A 19,455-nucleotide genomic window follows, 5' to 3' on the forward strand; every position below is an offset into this window, starting at 1 on the left:
ATTGACGCCCCTGATCTGAGTCGTAACTTCCTTGTTTTTGTCGGAACCTTTGAACTGAAACCATTTCTCGAATATACGATCAAAACACACGGGGAACGAAATGCGTTTAACCAGGTAACACTATTTGTTTTTAACGACCCATTTTAGCACGTGCTCGTATTTGTTGTACGGTATTCAGAAGACGTGTTTGCGTGACTGTCAGTGCGATGTGTCAGTTTGTTTATGCTTTATTATATCGCAGATGTCACGATCGAGGATACGAGTTTAATTCCGAAACGACAGTTTTATCGGATGTGTTAGTGATTATAAACGTTACGGGTTGGTTAAAGTTAATGAGGAATGAGACTGTAATGTGTCAGGATTGTTCCTACAGGCCGAGCTCATCATCCGACACATGATGTCGGGATGTGTTTCCAAACCCAGTGATGCCAACCCACCCTTAACTGAATAAACAATGGTTTTATTGTAGTACAATTGTAGAAATAATATTTTGGTTGATTGACTGCAGGTTGTATTATATATTACGAAGTGTTACAAACACCATGAGTTAACTATTGGTTGTTGTGGATGTGAGATATGTGCATATTTAGTTAATTTTCGTAAAGGCAACAGCTTTTGGTCACAAGAGACATGATTAAAATGAGAAAAGTGATGCTCCCTATGATGCTGTCTTGGGAGGCTTCTCGGTATGTTTTCACACGTAACCTTCATTATATGCGTCATGTTTGAGTAATGTAAAGAGCGCGTGCTTGAAAATATGGATGTTACGCCTATATTTCACATTTTCAAGAGATTTGACCGAACATGTCAGTTCATGTCTTAGACATCAGTGAGATTAAATGAAAAGGAATCATTTGCTTAGGTGTCATGTGACTGACCAAGAAATTTCACAAATGGACAATTCCACAGTTTGTCACAGTACTGATAGGTCAGATGTCAATATTTGGTTGTTTAAATACCCATAAAGTTTGATTGTCCCATTATAACGGAATCGTCACATCCGTAACATCCATATTCCTCATAACCTGGCAGATGAAAATGATATATTTCCATAGACAGCCATTCCTTCTCCATATATGCAGAATGATCTCATCTGTTTAGTACTTTCTCATTCACCGAAATCCCACAAAGTATGGTTCCCTCAAAAGTGCGTGTCCTTCTTTGTCACATCCGTAACTCATGAATTTTCTCACATGCGTAGACTGATCTTTATTTTATGTCTAGTCGGTTTAGTATAATATAAACAGATGATTCAATATTCTGGATATAAATACATTTTCTGAGAATTTATATTTCAAGTTTGGACTGAAAATACATAACGCTGGAATTGCCCAAATGCATCCTTTTCAGAAATGACAACCCAAGTCTATTTAAAAGTCAACATGAACAAAGAGTTCTAATCAATTATACACACATGTAGATTATTTTACCTACAATTTACAATCTACATTCATTTAACCATCTCGTCATGAATTTCTCCTAAACCATTCTAATGGATTTAAAGGTCGTAATAGGAATTGTGTTGTTTATAAGGAGTCTGTGAGGCTCTACTGGTAATGTAATGTGTTGGGATCTATTGGTGGGATGTTATTTTGCACAACACCATTAAATCCTACTGGAATACGACCCAAAGCACACCACATAAAGGAATTTTGTAATGGCTTTAATGGAAAACAAATAATGGTTCATAATGGCATTGGAATTGCTAATTCTATAAAACCACACCAGGTAGTTTGTTAAGATACGTCACAAGTCCCTGCCGTCTTCACTCGCTGTCATTTACACACGCACCGCTCGGTATGAAAGAAGGAATGGGGTGTGTCCACCTCCTGTCCCTCTTAGTTGTTTGCTTCTCGAGATATAAATCTTTTTTCTCATCACGGGCTGTTTGTTGTTCTCCAGGTCTGTCGTCTACAGGCGGAGAGGCCAAGGCTGTATACCCTAGGAGCTCCTAATTCCGGATCGTTCCATCGGTGTCTCTTGTATATGTGAATCATGATGCTGTGCTGGGGAAGCTGCTCTTGGGGTCAGCTGGGAATCGGCGTGTCGGAGGTGACTGTTGCCGAGCCGAGGAGCTGTTGCATGTTCGACGGGAGGGGTCTTAAAGAAGTTGCGTGCGGAACCCACCACTCGGTCTTCCTGTTGCATGACGGGAGTGTGTACACGTGTGGCTCTAACAGTCACGGTCAGCTGGGCCATGAAAAAGGAGGATCCAGACCAGGTAAGCAACCACCTAGCAATACCCTAGCAACTGCATAGCAGACTACACAAGACTTAGCAACCACATAGCAAAATTTGGAAATTTTAGCTAAATTGTTTATGTGATCTTACGGTTGACTGTATGCCAAGTCAACAATTCTGTGTAACCTTTGTTTGTTGCCAGGGATGATACAGTGAAGCAATCATGTGACATGGACAGTCCTATAAAATCATTGCGTGCTTGCTTATGTTAATATTGTTCCATCATATTGTACTAACAGGGGTGACTGCAACTTCATGGTTGCTAATCCGGTTTATAAGAAAACTATTCCAAGCAGCAGACGGTTCTCTCACAAGCCGGTGTTAATGAAAGCTATCAATTGCCATTTATCCAATAGCAGGCTCTGTTCTGGGTGTGTGTTTGTGTAAGTGTAAGTGTCTCGGTATGAGGGGCTACCATGGATGCACGACCAAAGCCATAAAAAAATTAAAGGACCACTTCAAAATTATTTTCAGTTTTCAGAAATGACATTTTCTATGTACACGATTAGGTAAAAGGATCACGTTTGTTTCATTCTGTGAACTACAATTTTAACAAATAATAATAAATACTTTATTTGCATTCATTTGCAGATTTATTTGGCGAAACAGGTCAAAATGACAGAAAACAAGCTCTGTTTTTTTTAAACCTCAAATATTGCAAAGAAAACAAGTTAATATGCAATTTAAGCAACACAACAGTAATATTTGTACATGCATTTAGGACAGGTTCAGAAAATTGTATTATTATTTTTAATGTGATAATCTTATGTGTTTTGTCATGCTGTCAGTTGTACACATTGCTGTTGGATGGCTTTATGTCACTCCTGAGGTTTGATTTTGTTGAAATTCAACAGACATTCGACTGTGACGGCCACAATACATCTAGAAACCCTGGTTAAAAATGTTTTGTCTGTGTCTGTAATAGAAAAACATATTTAAATATTTTAAGCAGCTTGTTTGGTCTTTTTTGCAGTCGCATGTTATGCATGCATGAATTAAAATGAGCATCAAATGTTTCAATAAAGAAATTGAAAGAAATTCAGGTTCACCCCTGTCATTATGTTACTGAAAAGTTCGGAAAGCCTCGATTTGGTTTTGAAAATCAATTTTCGATTGTGTTTTGTTTTATTTAACATGCCATTGTTCCACATTCACACACACCGAAGGGGATTTTCTTTGCTTTCTCTTCCATTAAAACTGAAAGACTATTTGACGTGGCATGTCGATGCTAAACAAAGTCAAATATTCCCAGCCCTGGCACGAGCTGCTTTAAAAAACAAACAATTTGCAAGTGCCCCAGGTCACTTGCAAATATCCACATTGAAATAAAGATGATGTTATGATGTATTTAATGATTATTTTGTGTGGCTTTCTCAGAGCTGGTTGGATCTCTGGATGCCCAGAAGATAGCTGGAGTGGCGAGTGGTCAGACTCATTCTCTGGCTGTGAATGAGCAGGGTCAGGTGTTTGCCTGGGGCTCCGGTAAAGGAGGACAGCTCGGTCTGGGTACAGCCGAGGAGGCGGTTCGTGTGCCCAGGTTTAACATTTAATTGATTCTTTATGGACCACGAGAACAATTTTACACTCGATGAAACAGTAGTATGTTAAAATGACTTATTACACGGCTCGTTGGATTTTTTGATTCTGATTGGCCATTTGCGCCATTTGCAGTTTCGTTATTCCCAGATAACAACCTCTCAAAACTAATAACACAGTAACTCGGATGCAGCAAATCATTTTGCCGGTTTTTGACAGATTAAATATAAATATTTCTCAAAATAACATACATTATATGACATTATATTTACAAATGATTAAACCAAATTGCCTGTTTGTGACATTGGAAGGTCAGCATTTGGTAAAAATTAGCCAATAAAATGTGACCCCGGACAACAAACCAGTTTTATGGGTCAATTTTTCGAAATTAAGATTTTTACAAAATCTGAAAGCCGAATAAATATTGATGTATTGTTAGAAAAATATTGAGTTGTTAGAAAAGGACAATATCTGGAATCTGTAAAACTCAGGCATCTGAGAGTGCAAAAAATCTAAATATTGAGAAAATTGCCTTTGAAAATGTTGATCAGGGGCACTGTGGCAGGCCATCCACTCACAAAAATAAAGTTTGTATATATTAAAGGTAGGAAATTGACAAAATACCTTCATGGAACATGATCTTTACTTAATATCCTGATGATTTTGGGCATAAAAGAAAAATCTATCATTTAATAAGTATTTTTGTCTTTTACTAAAAATGTTCCCATGCTACTTAAGACTGGTTTTGTGATCCAGTGTCACAAATATAAAAATATTGTCTATTTTTTTCTCATGTGGCAACTAGCTATGTAATAAGTGGCATAATGTACAAGCCGCCGGTTGTTATCGCAGAAATAAGCCCCGACAGTGTGATCGGGACCCGAAGCGGAGTACATTACCCCTTACATATACCAACTCATTCTTGTTTTCTATCTAGGTTGATCAAAAAGTTGGGCGAACATCGAATCTCACAAGTTATGTGCGGCAACCAACATTGTATAGCACTTTCAAAAGGTAAGAACGGATTCATTTGTTCTATCAGCATCTCGTCGTTGCACCATTCTGACGGTACTGCTCTCCTCAGACGGTCAGGTATTCGTGTGGGGTGAGAACGCCAGTGGTCAGCTGGGTTTAGGGAAGGGAGAGCCGAGCACTCGGTCCCCCCAGCCTCTCAAATCTTTGGGTGGGATTCCACTGGCTCAGATCAGCGCTGGAGGAGATCACAGCTTCGCTCTGTCCCTCTCTGGAGCCGTTTTCGGCTGGGGAAGGAACAGCGCCGGGCAGCTGGGACTCGATGATGAACTAGGTAAAGCTGAAAGATGGTTGACAGTCTGGTCCACACGGGTGTTAATAGCAGGTGTACATAGGGTTTTCGTTTCAGACATTTTAGGAACTATAGCTTTGCAGTCCCTTCAATATTTTTTAAGCTCATAATCTGCCTTTATAGCTTTACTTTTTAGGACAGCGATCATACGGAGAGAGAGAGGGGAACACTCTGGAAAAGGGGCCATGAGCGAGACAGCAGACTTACATGATTTTTAGTGAAATGACACTGTAGCGGACAATATAACGGACAACACGATTGTCAGGCCGTGACAATTCTCTTGTGTGTGATCTCATAGATCGGGCTGTTCCCTGCCATATAAAGTTTCTGAGGTCACAGAAAGTCGTCTTCATCAGCTGTGGAGAGGAACATACCGCTGCATTAACTAAGGTACCTTACGTACATACTGTAGATGAACATCTAATGCAAACCAATTGTCGTTTTACAGTGGCCAAATGTGATGTCTGGGGTGGCATATTTGTGCATTATTTGCCTTTATGTGCTAATGGGTTAGGTCAAAACATCAAAATGGGAGGTTGATGTTACAAAATGGACAAAACACTTAAAAATGTAAGGAATTTATCAGACGATATTATTTGTCAAAAGTGGAAACAACAGCATATAATGGAATATGGGGGTTATTCTTGTATACAAAAAAACCCACAAGAATTAGGCAAAAAAAGATTTCAAGTTTTTTTTAATTTTGGTCCTCTCTTGTGGTAATATTTTGGAGTCGATGTTCTGTGCTGTGCAGCTACGTGGTGTGTTATATTTAAGCCTCCTTTAAGTCTTAAATTAAATTTAAAGCTGAGCTTCAGTTCACACTCCAAACACATCAATTCGACATAAATACAACATTTTTAATACATCTTTAATAAACTATTTGAATAAAGAACAAGGACGTCAATTGTTCAAAGTTTAATAGTTTTCCATATTATACCATCCTATTAAGCGCATGATTAGTAATGATTTAATGGTTATATTAACCCCATGTTTGTATATATAAATCATTCAAATTGAAATTGTTATTTGCTTTCATTACTCACATTTTTACCACCAATGATTTTTAAGTAAAAATAATAGTAGTGCTGTCAAACGATTAATCGCGATGAATCACATCCAGAATAAAAGTTTGTGTTTACAAAATATATGTCTGTGTACTGTGCATATTCATTTTCTTTTAATAAACACATACGCACACATAAATGCATATTCATAAGAAAAAATATATTAAAAAGTATAAAAGTTTATATAATTTTCTTTAATTATTGGTAACTATGAATAGATATATTTAGATTTCTCCTCAATATATATGCATGTATGTGTGTGTTTTTGTGTTTAAAAATACAAAATGTATAATTACAGTACACAGACATATATTATGTAAACAGAAACTTTTATTCTGTATGCGATTCAATCCCGATAAATCGTTTGACAGCCCTAAATAAAAGTAAAGCAAACTAATGTAAAGTAAAATAAAGTAAAGTAAAGCAATTTAAAAGGTAACGTAAATATTTGATTACATTGTTTTAAATAAAAAATTTTTTTTACTGTACTTTACCTTTTTACCATGACTTAAACATTTTTACATGACGTAACAGTAAATTAAAATAAAATTATTTTATTTTCATAGATGCATCCAAATAAAAAAAGTAAAAAACAAAGCTCTAGTTCCAGAAGTTACTGAAATAGAATATACAAAATATCTGGAAACATTTTTACCATATACATTTATTTTCTTGCTGCCTATTTTCAAGACTCGAGGTTTAAAAATAAAACCAGGAAACTTTTCATAAAGATGTGAAAGTTGTTTTTGGGTCAGTTTTGATCTTAACAAGAGAGTAAAGTTAGTTTGTGTGTGACCAAATATAAGATGTAGAAATAGAACATTTTGGGTTTTCATGCCTGAGTTTGGTCATTGCTGTGTTGTGTTCGCTTCAGGACGGAGGTCTGTTCACATTTGGAAACGGTTCGAGAGGACAGCTGGGCCACGACTCCACACACAGTGAGCCTCTTCCACGCCGAGTCATGGAGCTCATGGGTACTGAGGTGTCTCAGATCGCCTGTGGACGGTAAGAATTTCACAATCCATCTGATGGCCTCTGTCTGTCGATCTATCAGTTTTCACATAGGCACATGTATTTCTCTTTGTGCGTTACAGGCATCACACCCTGGCTTTCGTGCCCTCCACAGGTCTGCTGTACGCATTCGGCTGCAACGCCCAGGGGCAGCTGGGGACCGGCCTCAAAGGAAACTCCAAGAGCCCACTTCCTGTCCGCAACAACCATCCCCTGTGCACTGGAAATACACACACAAGTATGTGCAGCCATCCCATTGTGAGACACGATAACGTTGACGGATGAGGATATCAAATGACACTTTATTGCTTCCGATTGAAGAATAGCTTTGAACAAATCACTTGTGTTGTTACGTAACTGCCGAGTGAACTTAATATCTTCTTTGTGTGCAGAAGCAGAGCGCTACAACATCAGTAAAATTCACAGCGGGGGCGATCACAATTTCCTCTTGTTGTCTAACAAGGAGGTAATCCTGCCATTTATCACAGTAATATCAGAGAGATGTAAAACACAGAGGGGATTAAAGTACTTTAATAGGTTTATGCAAATGACTATGTTCCTTAGGGGTATTAGCCGTGTTTATACAACCTACCTGCTCACATTATTGGGTTATCTGTGATGAATGTTTAAGCAACCATGTAATTATCTGAAAGATGGTCAGTACATCCTGCTGTCCACATGGGGGCGCTGTACCCTCATTATAATGGAAACACTACATTGCAAACAAACCTGCTGTTGTTGGGTGATTAATTACATTCTTTGTTTAGTCGCTGTTCAGGGTAATTAGAAATTAGGACTTGTTCTAGGACACAACATTTGTTTGGTTTGTGCTGTAGGTATGTTGTTATATTTCTGTGTGTGTGTGTGTGTGTGTGTGTGTGTGTGTGTGTGTGGGAACAGAGAACGTGTTGTCCCGAGGATTTTCGCATTATGAATACCACCAAGAGCATCACGGTGATTAATTCTGAGAGTCTGGACAGCTGGAGGATAAAACTCCACGACAACTGCGATTCAAGCATCACAAAGTGAGTCTGTCGTTTGTTTGGTAGGCAGTAAATAGAGTCAGGTTAAAAGCTCAGCAAACGGTGCATCATCTTACAATGTTAAATATTAGCTTTATTTTCAAAGAGATTTTTTTTTAATTTGTAGTTATTGCTGATTTGCTCACAGTATAGACGCATTATAAATGAATAAACATATCTCAAATGCAATGAAAGTTATTACATTTGTTAAAATATAATATTCTGAATATCTCTTTTCAAAATGAAAATCGATTTGATTAAAAACAGTTTTTTAAACAAATTTCACAGCTGATTTCTAATCTATCCATCTCTTTCATCTAGTGACATCATAGTCCTGTTGTCCTCGACCGCTTGTTGGAACGCCAGCTTCTTGGACCAAAGGTGAGCTGTTCACATCTTCCCGATGAAGAGCTGATCATTTTTGATGGATCCACAGTTAATGCCAGATACCAATTCTTTGTAAACACATCAGCAAACAAAAAAAACAGAGCGTCTTAAAGTGTGCACGTGACAATAGATGTTGTCAGAGTATTATTGTGTTAAAGTGTTATTGTGTTAAAATGCATTGCATGCTACATTGAAGTCCAGTTGGTAAAAATTGCGGTGGTGTTGGTGGTGGAGTGCATGGTGAATGGTATAGACCGAGAGGTTCTGAGTTCTGAGTGTTCAGCAGCCTGATAGTCTGATGGAAAAAGCTGTCCCTCAGACTGCTTGTGCGTGATCCAGTGCTTGCTAGCGTACACTGTCGATAATCTTGGGCAAGAACATTTCAAGAGATTATCTGATTACATAAACGGCAACTGGTTCTGCGAGCGTTCAGACTTGAGTGTTATGGGCCAAAAGGTTGAGTGCTCATACGGTGCCTTTGTCTATAATCATTTTCTCGATGAAGATTCTTTTAGGTTTATTTTCTGTCCTGCTTTATTTTTACGAATCAAATTAGATGGTGTTAAATTAAATCAGTTGAGATGATCAAATTGAATGGGATTAGATCTGTTTCGATTGAATTAAACTGATGGAATAGAATTGAGTTAAAACCAAATGAACTCGATCTATCGGATCAGATGGTTTGAATCCATTTTTATTGGATTAAACCTGATCAATGGAATCAAAACGAAATGGATCAAATTGGTTTGACAACCAAATGGCTCGAAAATGTTCTGGGGTCAGTCTTTGGCTTAATGTGTTTGGGAGTCATTCGCGTGGACAGGACGAAGATGATTGACACACTTGCTTGTGTGTAGAGTTCCGCCTCAGATTTACGCACCTGCAGATTTGTATTGACGCCCACAGCGTGATCGCCCTTTATCCCTTCACAACCAAAGATTCAAGACATAAGAGCCGGTGCTCTGTTTATTTGTCTCGCTGGTTTTCACGCAGGGACCTAACAAAGGATTGTTTTATTGACAAAAATAGCTGATTTTACATTATTATATGTAAAGAATGTAACCTTTTGAAAGCAGCACAGTCATTGTTTCAATTGTTGCAGTTTTAATTGTTTCAAACATTTTACGGCTTTACAGGGTCAAGACAATGTTTGAAAGTAAAAGTTTAACCTGTTTCTATCCCAGTGATGATGGCCATTTCAAAACCAACCCTAAAGTCCCTGGCATCGACTTCGATGCAGTCCGACTGCTGTTTGAAACTCTCATGAAACCGACCTTCTCGAGACTTCTGGAGCAGGTGTGTGCGTTATAATGTCGGGTTAAGATCTGGTTCAGATCTATTGACAGAAATGCTATATAATAAACATAACTATGTCTTCAGAGGTATATAAAAAGCCTACATAATGAAGCGTTATGTCTGTTTCTGTCTACACTGCGGGTCCCCTTACATGGATTTCGGAATGTTGTTTCTTCAGTAGCCCTAAACAGACAAACTGCTCTACAGAGCGTGTTCGTAAATACGTTATCAACTTCGGCAAAGAAGCAAAAACGTGACGACATCTTAGTTCTGTGACAGCCAATGTAGTGCTTCGAAAGAAAGGAGGAGAGGTGGAGTGAGCCATTGGTTGCAATTTCGCAACCTCACCGCTAGGTGTCGCTAAATTTTGTAAAATAGATCTTTAAAAGACACAAAATGAAGAGTCTGGTTCCAAAATGAGATAACATTGTTTTTAAAACATATTAGAAATCATGTTTTTTATTATTTTATCATGTTTTGTTTAGTTATTATTGGCTAAATCAAAACAACCAACTGCAGTTTTGATTGATATTAATTGGAAAGCGAAATAAAAAGACACGATTTTTGCAAAATAATTAAAATGATCAAATAATCTTCAGTTGATTTCTTCAAATGTACATGAGAATCCTTGTGTGGAAAACCAAATTTCCATCTTTGGTACATTGATAAATGATGCATATGAATGATGCGTAATTTAGAAACAAATACACTGCCATGTTGCACATTTATCTTATAAATCATAATCACACGAATCTGATGGTATATCTCTTAACTGTTTTTCAAGGTTACGAAGAGTTTCGAGAGTTTGTTGATCCCTCAGCTGCCCTGCTCTCCTCCGGACGTGGAGGCCATGAGGATCTACCTGATCCTGTCGGAATGTCCCGCACTCAAAGACTCCAAAAACTACATCTCTCTCACCATCCCTCTCGCCATGGCCATCCTCCGACTGGACGCCAACCCTAGCAAAGTGCTCGGTATGATGCTCCTGATTCTTTTTAAGCCGTTTGCTTGGCATGTCAAGGTGGTCACCTCCGGCCTTGTCTCTTTATCACAGATAACTGGTGGTCTCTGATGGATTGTGAAGTGTTCTCCAGGTTAGTGGAGATGTATAAAAGCATCGTGGTATTTCTGTTGGCTGGTGGGAGAGCGCTCCTGATGCCCGTGTTTCTGGAGAGCTACATCAGCGCTGCGTTACAACTGCTGGAGAAACTGCACAAGGTATCTTGGCAAACCTCAACACTTACTTCCTGAACACTGCTCAATATTTAAGTGTCGTTTTGCCGCAGGTCAACTTGAAATCCCGTCGTGTTGAATACAACCACTTCTACATCCCTGACATCGCCAGCCTGGTGGACATCCAGGAAGACTACCTCAAATGGTTTCTACGTAAAGCCGATATTGTGCGTATAGTGTCGCTTTGCTTATAAAAAAATGAAAATATAAATAACCTTGAATGCAACAGTCACGTGTCGTTGTTTTCCTCTTACAGAAAATGCGATACCCTCCGGTGCAGGTACGTTTGCTTTTACATTTGAGATGGTTCTTGGACAGTCGTGACGGTCTCTGTTTGATCACGTGAATCTTTTTTTCCTCAGAGTTCTGTCACATTATGTGCCTATCCGTTCTTATTGAACGCTCAAGCCAAGACAACCGTGCTGCAGACGGATGCCGAGCTCCAGATGCAGGTACTGAAAACAACCCGGTTTAGATTCTGATCTGATTTTTTTCCCTTTTTCATAACTTTAACAGTTTTGAATGTGTGTTTTTTTAACATAGAGGTATACACTACAATAATATATTGTTCCATTGTTCAGTGAGTTTATCTTTGTTTGTTTGTTTAGATGGCAGTAAGCGGCGCTAACTTGCACAACGTCTTCATGCTCTTGACCATGGAACCGTTGCTGGCCAGGAATCCTTTTCTTGTGCTTCACGTGCGCAGGAATCATTTAGTCAGCGACGCTCTGCGGGAGCTCACCGTCTACAACGATATAGACCTGAAAAAGCCTCTCAAGGTTTGTAAAGCTTGCATTCTTTTTATATGAGAAGTATATGGAAAAAAAATGGTGCAACAGAAACTTGAATAATTAGGGTAAGATTTGTGAAAGAGGACAAAAGGCGCAATTTGTAAATTCCATTAAGAACCTTAATCGATTACAAAATGAACTTGATTGGTGTGGTGAGGAAGGCGGGACGGGAGGCGGGGCCGGTGGCGTGAGTGATAGTTGGAATCAGCTGTGCGCACACCGGTCCCGTATATCTCACAGAGGAAATCTGGAGCATAAGAGTACGTGCGACGGGACTGTTGAAGAGAGAGGACCGGGTCATGTGTTTAGTTTGTGTTTATGTTCTTGTGGCCGGTAGTCGACCGTTAGGTGGCTGCCGGTCTTTTACTTCCGTGTTGTTTTGTTTATTTTTGATTAAACTTTATTTAATTGTTCGCCGGTTCCCGTCTCCATCCTTCCCTACTTTGAACCGTGTTACAATTGGTTACTAAACAATATATCCACCTACCTGCTTACGACAGCAAAGCATGACAAGAGATTTGTGCGAGAACAGTTAAAGCTAAATTTGTTAGCCGCCTGAATTGTTTGCTTACAAACTGCATTTAGAGACAAAAGCATGGAAAAATACAGCCAGAAGAATACAGAATGTATTTATTTTATGTTAAGGCTTGTAAAAAAACTTTGCAGCGTTGCAAAAATGTTGCAAATCATGTTTTCTTGCTCTTAATACTTGACTTGCGTCTTCACAAAATTAATATCGCTCAAATCAACTTATTTTACTTGAACTTAATTTGATTTTATACTCACGCGATTTTTCCCTAATTTGAAAATCTTTTCGGCATTATTTTAACACTTGCCTGGCCCGAAGTTTACTTCCAGTCTACGTTTGGTATCTGGCTAGAGTCTCATAACACAGCCTGGTAGCTTGTAAACACCTTCAGTTTTCTGTTAAAAACTGCAGAAAGAAATTGTGGGGAAGCCAACCAATCAGATTGATCAGATGAACTTGTGATTTTCGAACGCTCTTCAAAAAATCAGATGGTCCTTCAATGCTCTGGAGAGTTTATTAGTTCTGCAATGAATTGGATTAAATTGAGGTTTTTTCTAACAGCATAGCCCATAATAACACACAGTCATTGATGGTTATAGGTCATCTTTGATGGAGAGGAAGCTGTAGATGCTGGAGGAGTAACTAAGGAGTTCTTCCTGCTCCTTCTAAAAGAGCTGATGGATCCCATCTATGGCATGTTCACGCAGTACACCGACTCCAATCTGCTCTGGTTCTCTGAAAAAGTGAGTTTAGGCCTTAGTTTCCATATCTAAACTCGATACATTGAGTGATTTAATAGTAAATATTCATTCAGTTATTTAATGGTTTGATAATAATAACCTGGGATATATTGCTAATGTCAAAATAAGACAGCGTTTATGATCAATAGAATATTATTGAGACGTTGGATTACTTCATGGCATGATGTTTACAAAACACAACATGTGATTCTACACAATGGGTTCATTGATTTCCCTGATTGCTAGGCGAAATTAAATTGTTAAAATCCTTAAAGGGACGGTTCACCCAAAAATAAACTTGACTTCATTTACCCTCGAGTTGAAATCTGTATAAAAATCTTTGTTCCAATGAACACAACGAAAGATATTTTGAAGAATGCTGGTAACCAAGCAGTTCTTTTAACTACCATTGTCATTTTTCCTACTATGGTCAGTAGCGGTAAAGAACTGTTTGGTTAGATTTGGAACAACTCGTGTGTAAGTAAATGATGACAGAATTTGTATTTTTGTGTGAACTGTCCCTTTAAGTGAGTGATTTTTTAAAAAAAAGCTTGCATTCATAATCAATGTCTTCTTTACATCTCAGTGTTTTGTGGAGCACAATTGGTTTCACCTCATTGGAATCATTTGTGGTTTGGCCATCTATAACTCCACTGTGGTGGACCTCCACTTTCCTCTGGTGCTCTACAAGAAGCTTCTGAATGTTTCGCCGACGCTTGATGACCTAAAAGAGCTTTCTCCTACGGAGGGCAGGTATAACGCACAATGCTGACATCATCCGACTTCCTCTTAAAGGGCCAGTTCATCCAAAAAAGGAATATTTTGTCCACATTTTCAAGTCAAAGGTCAAGATGCCTTTTCAAACCTGTTTTAGTGTGTTTCTTCTGCAGAACACAAACAACGTTGACCCCCATTGACTTCCATTGTATGGACACCAAACCACTGAGACATTTCTCAAAATATCTTCTTTCGTGTTCTGCAGAAGAAAGTGTTATATACAGATCCTGTGGTGGATAAATGATGCCGAAATCTTTATTTTTAGGTGAACTATCCTTTATATTTATATTTTATACATGCATTTCCTAGGAATCAAACCCATGACCTTTGCGTTACTAGCATTGTTCTCAACCAGTCACACAGCTTTAAAAACAGACAGTTCTTGAGGAACAGTGTGTATCTAAACTCGTACCACTCGGCTCTTGTTAGTCTCGGTCTCTAATCGAATCATCCAGACCTCCCACACTCTGCGGGTCACTATATCACAGCCCTTGTTAAGTCAAATCAATAGAGTTCCTCTGACCCCTGAGGCTTTACTGGGAAATCAACGTCTGCACAGAGCGGTCAAGAGGAACCTTTTTCAACCGTTTGGTCTCTTTCTGCACTACATAAACAAGTTGTTTTTATGTAAGGTTAATTAAATGCCACCCAAAAAGCTGTTCTGAAGGGTTTGTGAGTCAACATCGGGCCACTAATTGGTTGCAGACAGAGAACGGAGAGTCAGTCCAAGTCTGGAAACGTGTTTTCTCTCGGCTGCTAGGCTGTTCTTTATAGTGCCTGAAACATTTGAGACGTAAATAAACCTTACGAAAGCAACCATGCGGAAAATGTATTTTATTATTATTATAATTTTTTATTATTATTTATTATGTCCATTATTATTTTAAAAGTTGTGGCGGGAAAGTTCACCCAAAAATCTTGTCATCATCCAGTCACCCTCTTGTCATTTCAAAACTGTATGATTTTGTCTCTTCCGTAGAACACAAAAGAAGATCATTTGAACAGCGACGGCCCTCTTTGGTTTTGTGTCCATACAATAGAAGTGAATGGGGGCCGCCGTTGTTTGGTTACCAACTTTCTTCAAAATATCTTCTTATATTGATTTAAGTTTCTTTTTTACAACGCCACTCCAAACCAGTCATGGTTTATATACTGTACGTCTACTAATGTCACAGGAAAAAACTGTCATTTGTTATAAGTAGGATATGTTGTGTGTCCTCGCGAAGGCTAATCCTGAGGTTTGCTTTTATATCCTGCAGCTGGTGTCCTCTCAACTGTGATTATACATCTGACCATTTATATCCATGACTCGGAGATAAAACGAGATGATGATAAAAACATCACACACATTCATTCGTCATTTACTCGTTTACACTGTTCTAAACCACTGTGACTTCATTCTAAGACAAAGATATTTTAAACATTGAGACAAAACAACAGAAGACTTCTTATAGGGACATTACACCTAAATATGTTATTTTGTTGTTTTGTCTCAATGTTTCTTCTGAATGCTCTGCAGGAGTCTTCAGCAGTTGCTGGACTTTGATGGCGATGTTGAGGAGACCTTCTGTCTGAACTTTACAGTAAGATATCAAACACATCTTTCTAGTTTTCTAAGACCTCTTAAAATGACATTTTGAGGTAGATTTAAAATAATATCCATAGTTTTCTCTTCATCACCCAGACACACTGTATATGAAATGTTATTCTTGTTTCTACGATGCTCAAAACAGATTTTACATTTATTTATTCAGTACACTTTTATCCAAAAAGAATTCAAGTATTATTATATTAATTAATATAATATATAATAATTAATATTAGTATAACTGTAAACATTGATATGATGTGTGTGAATTTCCCAGTGATGTGCATCTGACTTACAGTACATGTTGTTACTGATGTTTGATTTTATTTGACATCAAAATACTGACTCACGAAATGAAATGATTGTTTCCACAGATTACAAGGAAGTATTATGGGATCACAGAGGTTAAAGAGCTGGTGCAGGGAGGAAAGACTATCGCTGTGGACAAAACAAACAGGTGCATTTCTCGACTCTATTTTGCGTGTGTGTCTCTTTAAATAAACAGCTGAAAGAGGTCATCATGTGTGCGTGCCTGCATGCATGTGTGGTAGAGTGCATGGGTGGAGGAGGGACGGAATTGCAAAATTCAACAGACTCCAGACATTGTTGCAATGCTTTTGTACTGTTTGGTACAAGATACATTTCAAGACTACTATGGGAGAAGAAACTTGATGTTTTACTTGTTTTTTTACCTTATAATATTGTATTGATATTGTTACAGCATGAATGTATAATATATTTTTTTTAACAAGAATTTGGTTAACCCATGCTCACTTATTTACCCAAACTTTACATTCAGATGTGTGTGTATGTGCATGCGTGTGAGAGAGAGAGAGAGAGAGATATAATACGTGCATTGACCTAATTTGGTAAAGAGGTTTTACAGTATTGATGTGGAGTTCAGTATTCTTGTCAAGGTACGGCCTCTGTGATGCATGTTTACAGTTTATAGTAAGTCATATCATGCATTATACTGCACATGTGAAGACATTTACTTTAATTGTTAACCCACAAGCTTTATGTCTTTTCTTTGTTATGGCTTACACATTTCTGGGAAGGATTTACACTTGATGTTGCAACATAGCTGCTGGGATTTGCTTACATTCAGAGACGATTTTTAGAATTAAGAACCACACAATTCTTTAGAAATCTATTGTATGCTGTAGCATTAAGATTTGCCTTCACATAAATTATTGGAATAGTCAAAACTGTCTCCGTATTCTTAATCATGTTTTGTGCATCTTTAAGGTCCAATGTGCTGTTACTGTAATAGAATGATTTATTTGTATTATTTGATTTAATACTTTTGCAATACCGTATAATTAAACTAATATTTTCTCGCTGTCAGACAGAAACCTTGCTTCTCATTTTTAATGATTTTTAGTTTTTTCAAAAATCATTACAATTGTTCACCCTTCACGTAACAATGTGGGTTTGGCAAATATTTAACCAACAAAAAGTATTTAAAAGAACTTGTCAACTTTGACACCACGGTGTTTAATTATTCCCAAAATGTATTGTTTTTTTTCATTTCCTATACGAGATTTCAGTCTGACAGGGACGATATGAGAGGACTAAATTATCAACATGAAAAATTTGACCGTACGTTGGCGTTTTGACTCTCAGGAAGGAGTTTGTTCAGGCGTATCTGCAGTATGTATTCACCGATCCGGTACAGGAGCAGTATTCCGCCTTCTCTAGCGGTTTCCTGAAGGTCTGTGGTGGAGAGATTCTCTCTCTCTTCCAGCCCTCTGAACTCATGGCCATGGTGGTCGGCAACAACAACTACAACTGGGAGGAGATGGAAAAGGTCTCGCGTTTACCAAAGTGATATGAAACATGTTTGGAAAGACACGAAAAATCCACACAGTATAAATCAACATCAATTTCTTTTTATACCCAGAATGCAACTTACAAGGGCGAGTTCTCTGCCTCCCACCCAACGGTCGGAATGTTCTGGGAGGTGTTTCATGAGTTTCCGCTGGAGAAAAAGAAGCAGTTCTTATGTAAGTTGAAGTAATTCTTGATATGAATAGATCTTTCTGCAAAGAAGGCCTGTATAGAAATTTGTTCAAAAATCTGATTTGCAATATGAATGCAAACCGAATCCTGTTGTTCTTGTAGTGTTCCTGACAGGCAGTGACCGCATCCCCATCCACGGCATGGCTAGTCTACGTATAGTCCTCCAGTCCACCGCTGCTGAAGAGCACTATCTGCCCGTGGCTCACACCTGCTATAACATGCTGGACATGCCCTGCTACCAGACCAAAGAGACCCTGCGCCAGCGTCTCACGCAGGCAGTGGAGCAGTATGAGGGCTTCAGTCTGGTCTGAACTGGACTAGGGGAATGGTCTGGAAGTCGGCCAGAGAGGTTGCTTGCCATATGCTGGAACTGCACTTTAATCCTTTGGAGATACGGAAGAAACGCTACTCTCGTATTTAGCGCAGACGAGCACATACCGAATATGATTTGAGTAAATCTGTTATTTTTCTATTTTTACAGAGTGACTTGCTGATTTGGTTGCACAATGTTTCTTTCACTCTTGTTTTTTGGCGCGGGGGGGTGGGTGGTAAAGTTTCTATTTTTTAAATAATGACAAACTAATATCGAAGATTAGGATGGCATAGTGTGTAAAATAAATATTCCATTTTCTGTATGTTTTTCAAATATATTGAATTTATTGTGTAAATTCATTTTATTTAGACTGTTTTGGAACAAATCTGGTCGTTGAAACACAAAATGGCCTCCTTTCATCATTACTACCAGAAAAGGAAAGTTCACCCAAAAATGAAAATGATTTATTCACCCTCACGTCTTCTGCTAAACACAGAAGAAGATAAGAACGTTCGACAACACCCGCCCCCATTGTCTTCCATTGTATTCCATGTGTGACAAAACCACATTTCTCAAATAACAGTGTCTTCTTTTGTGTTACACATGTGAAAGAAAGTCCTAAACGTTTTAAATGATGCTAGGGTGAATATTTATTTTTTGGGTGAGCTAACCCTTTAAAGGCCTAGAAAGATAGGCTGTCACCACAACCTTCACCTTGGGGTTTTGTCCGAGATCAAGATTGGAGAAAAAACAGAACCCCACCAGACAAAAACAAGGATCACTTTTGTTCTGTGTTTTGTGCACAGTTTGGACAGATTATGCAGTTTCATATCTCTAGAATCCATTTTTCGTTTTTCCTTTCCTTTGTACATAAATCATTACACAACGTGACTATGCCACGCCGCAGGTGGATGCTGCTTTTAAAAAAAATATATATTTGCATCTTTTGCAGTTTTTCGTGAAAGCTTTCAGTTGAGATAATGTTGAGAGGTGTGAAATCAGCAATAACTACTGGTTGACATTTGCGTGCGTTTCATGGGATTTATTTATGGCTATCTGCATTTTAATCCAACAAATGTGAATAAACTAATAATCACATTATTTTTTACATTCAATCTATCAGTTTTCAGTTAAATTGATCACGTTCTCTCTCAGAAAGGTTGATTTGCTTTTTCTTTCTGAAGAAGTTTGACTGTTGGTTTGCTTGGGGGAAAATATCAAAGTGACTTTGTTACAGTTCCTCAGTAGTTCTTGATGTGTTCAAAGACAAAGAGAATGAAACGTGTCTGTAAGGGACCACAGTGATGTGTTTGCTGTGGTGAGCCATGTTGTTTCGCATCTAGCTGCATGAGACGTGTTTGTTTGTATGATGGAAAGTCACATACACACACACACACACACACAAGAGTTTTTATCCAACTTATTCCTTTCTGTCAATGTATGCAAACAAGGGCTTCTTAGTGGCTAAAGATGCGTTGTTATTTTAGTAAAGTATATTTACTTTTATAGCTTTCAAATGAAATATATTGTTTTATCTATTTTTGTTCCAGAATAATAAAATTATAATTTCGCCTCATC

The 19,455-nt window shown here is 38.2% G+C and overlaps 1 protein-coding gene across 1 annotated transcript; it reads left to right on the forward strand.

The window, feature by feature from the left end:
• The first annotated feature begins 2 nt into the window (after positions 1–2).
• herc3 (HECT and RLD domain containing E3 ubiquitin protein ligase 3) lies at positions 3–19,453 on the forward strand. The gene is made up of 25 exons (XM_056763323.1): positions 3–114; positions 1,903–2,221; positions 3,619–3,778; positions 4,715–4,791; positions 4,862–5,083; positions 5,400–5,491; positions 7,043–7,173; positions 7,263–7,417; positions 7,572–7,645; positions 8,080–8,204; positions 8,523–8,582; positions 9,773–9,884; positions 10,669–10,858; positions 10,939–11,102; positions 11,171–11,284; positions 11,374–11,397; positions 11,480–11,569; positions 11,726–11,896; positions 13,037–13,180; positions 13,764–13,930; positions 15,474–15,537; positions 15,917–15,999; positions 17,169–17,352; positions 17,446–17,548; positions 17,667–19,453. The coding sequence occupies exons 2-25, from the start codon at positions 1,996–1,998 to the stop codon at positions 17,873–17,875; spliced, it is 3,141 nt and encodes a 1,046-aa protein (XP_056619301.1). The 5' UTR covers positions 3–114; positions 1,903–1,995; the 3' UTR covers positions 17,876–19,453.
• Positions 19,454–19,455: the final 2 nt, after the last annotated feature.

Source organism: Triplophysa dalaica, chromosome 2 (genome assembly GCF_015846415.1).
Source record: "Triplophysa dalaica isolate WHDGS20190420 chromosome 2, ASM1584641v1, whole genome shotgun sequence".
Taxonomy (NCBI): domain Eukaryota; kingdom Metazoa; phylum Chordata; class Actinopteri; order Cypriniformes; family Nemacheilidae; genus Triplophysa; species Triplophysa dalaica.

Bases quoted from the DNA above. Each gene is read 5' to 3' on its own strand.
- herc3 (XM_056763323.1), top strand. From the start codon at position 1,996: ATGATGCTGTGCTGGGGAAGCTGCTCTTGGGGTCAGCTGGGAATCGGC. The intron at 11,897-13,036 runs GTTTGTAAAGCT...TGATGGTTATAG, and splicing joins ACCTGAAAAAGCCTCTCAAG to GTCATCTTTGATGGAGAGGA. The intron at 17,353-17,445 runs GTCTCGCGTTTA...TTTTATACCCAG, and splicing joins ACTGGGAGGAGATGGAAAAG to AATGCAACTTACAAGGGCGA.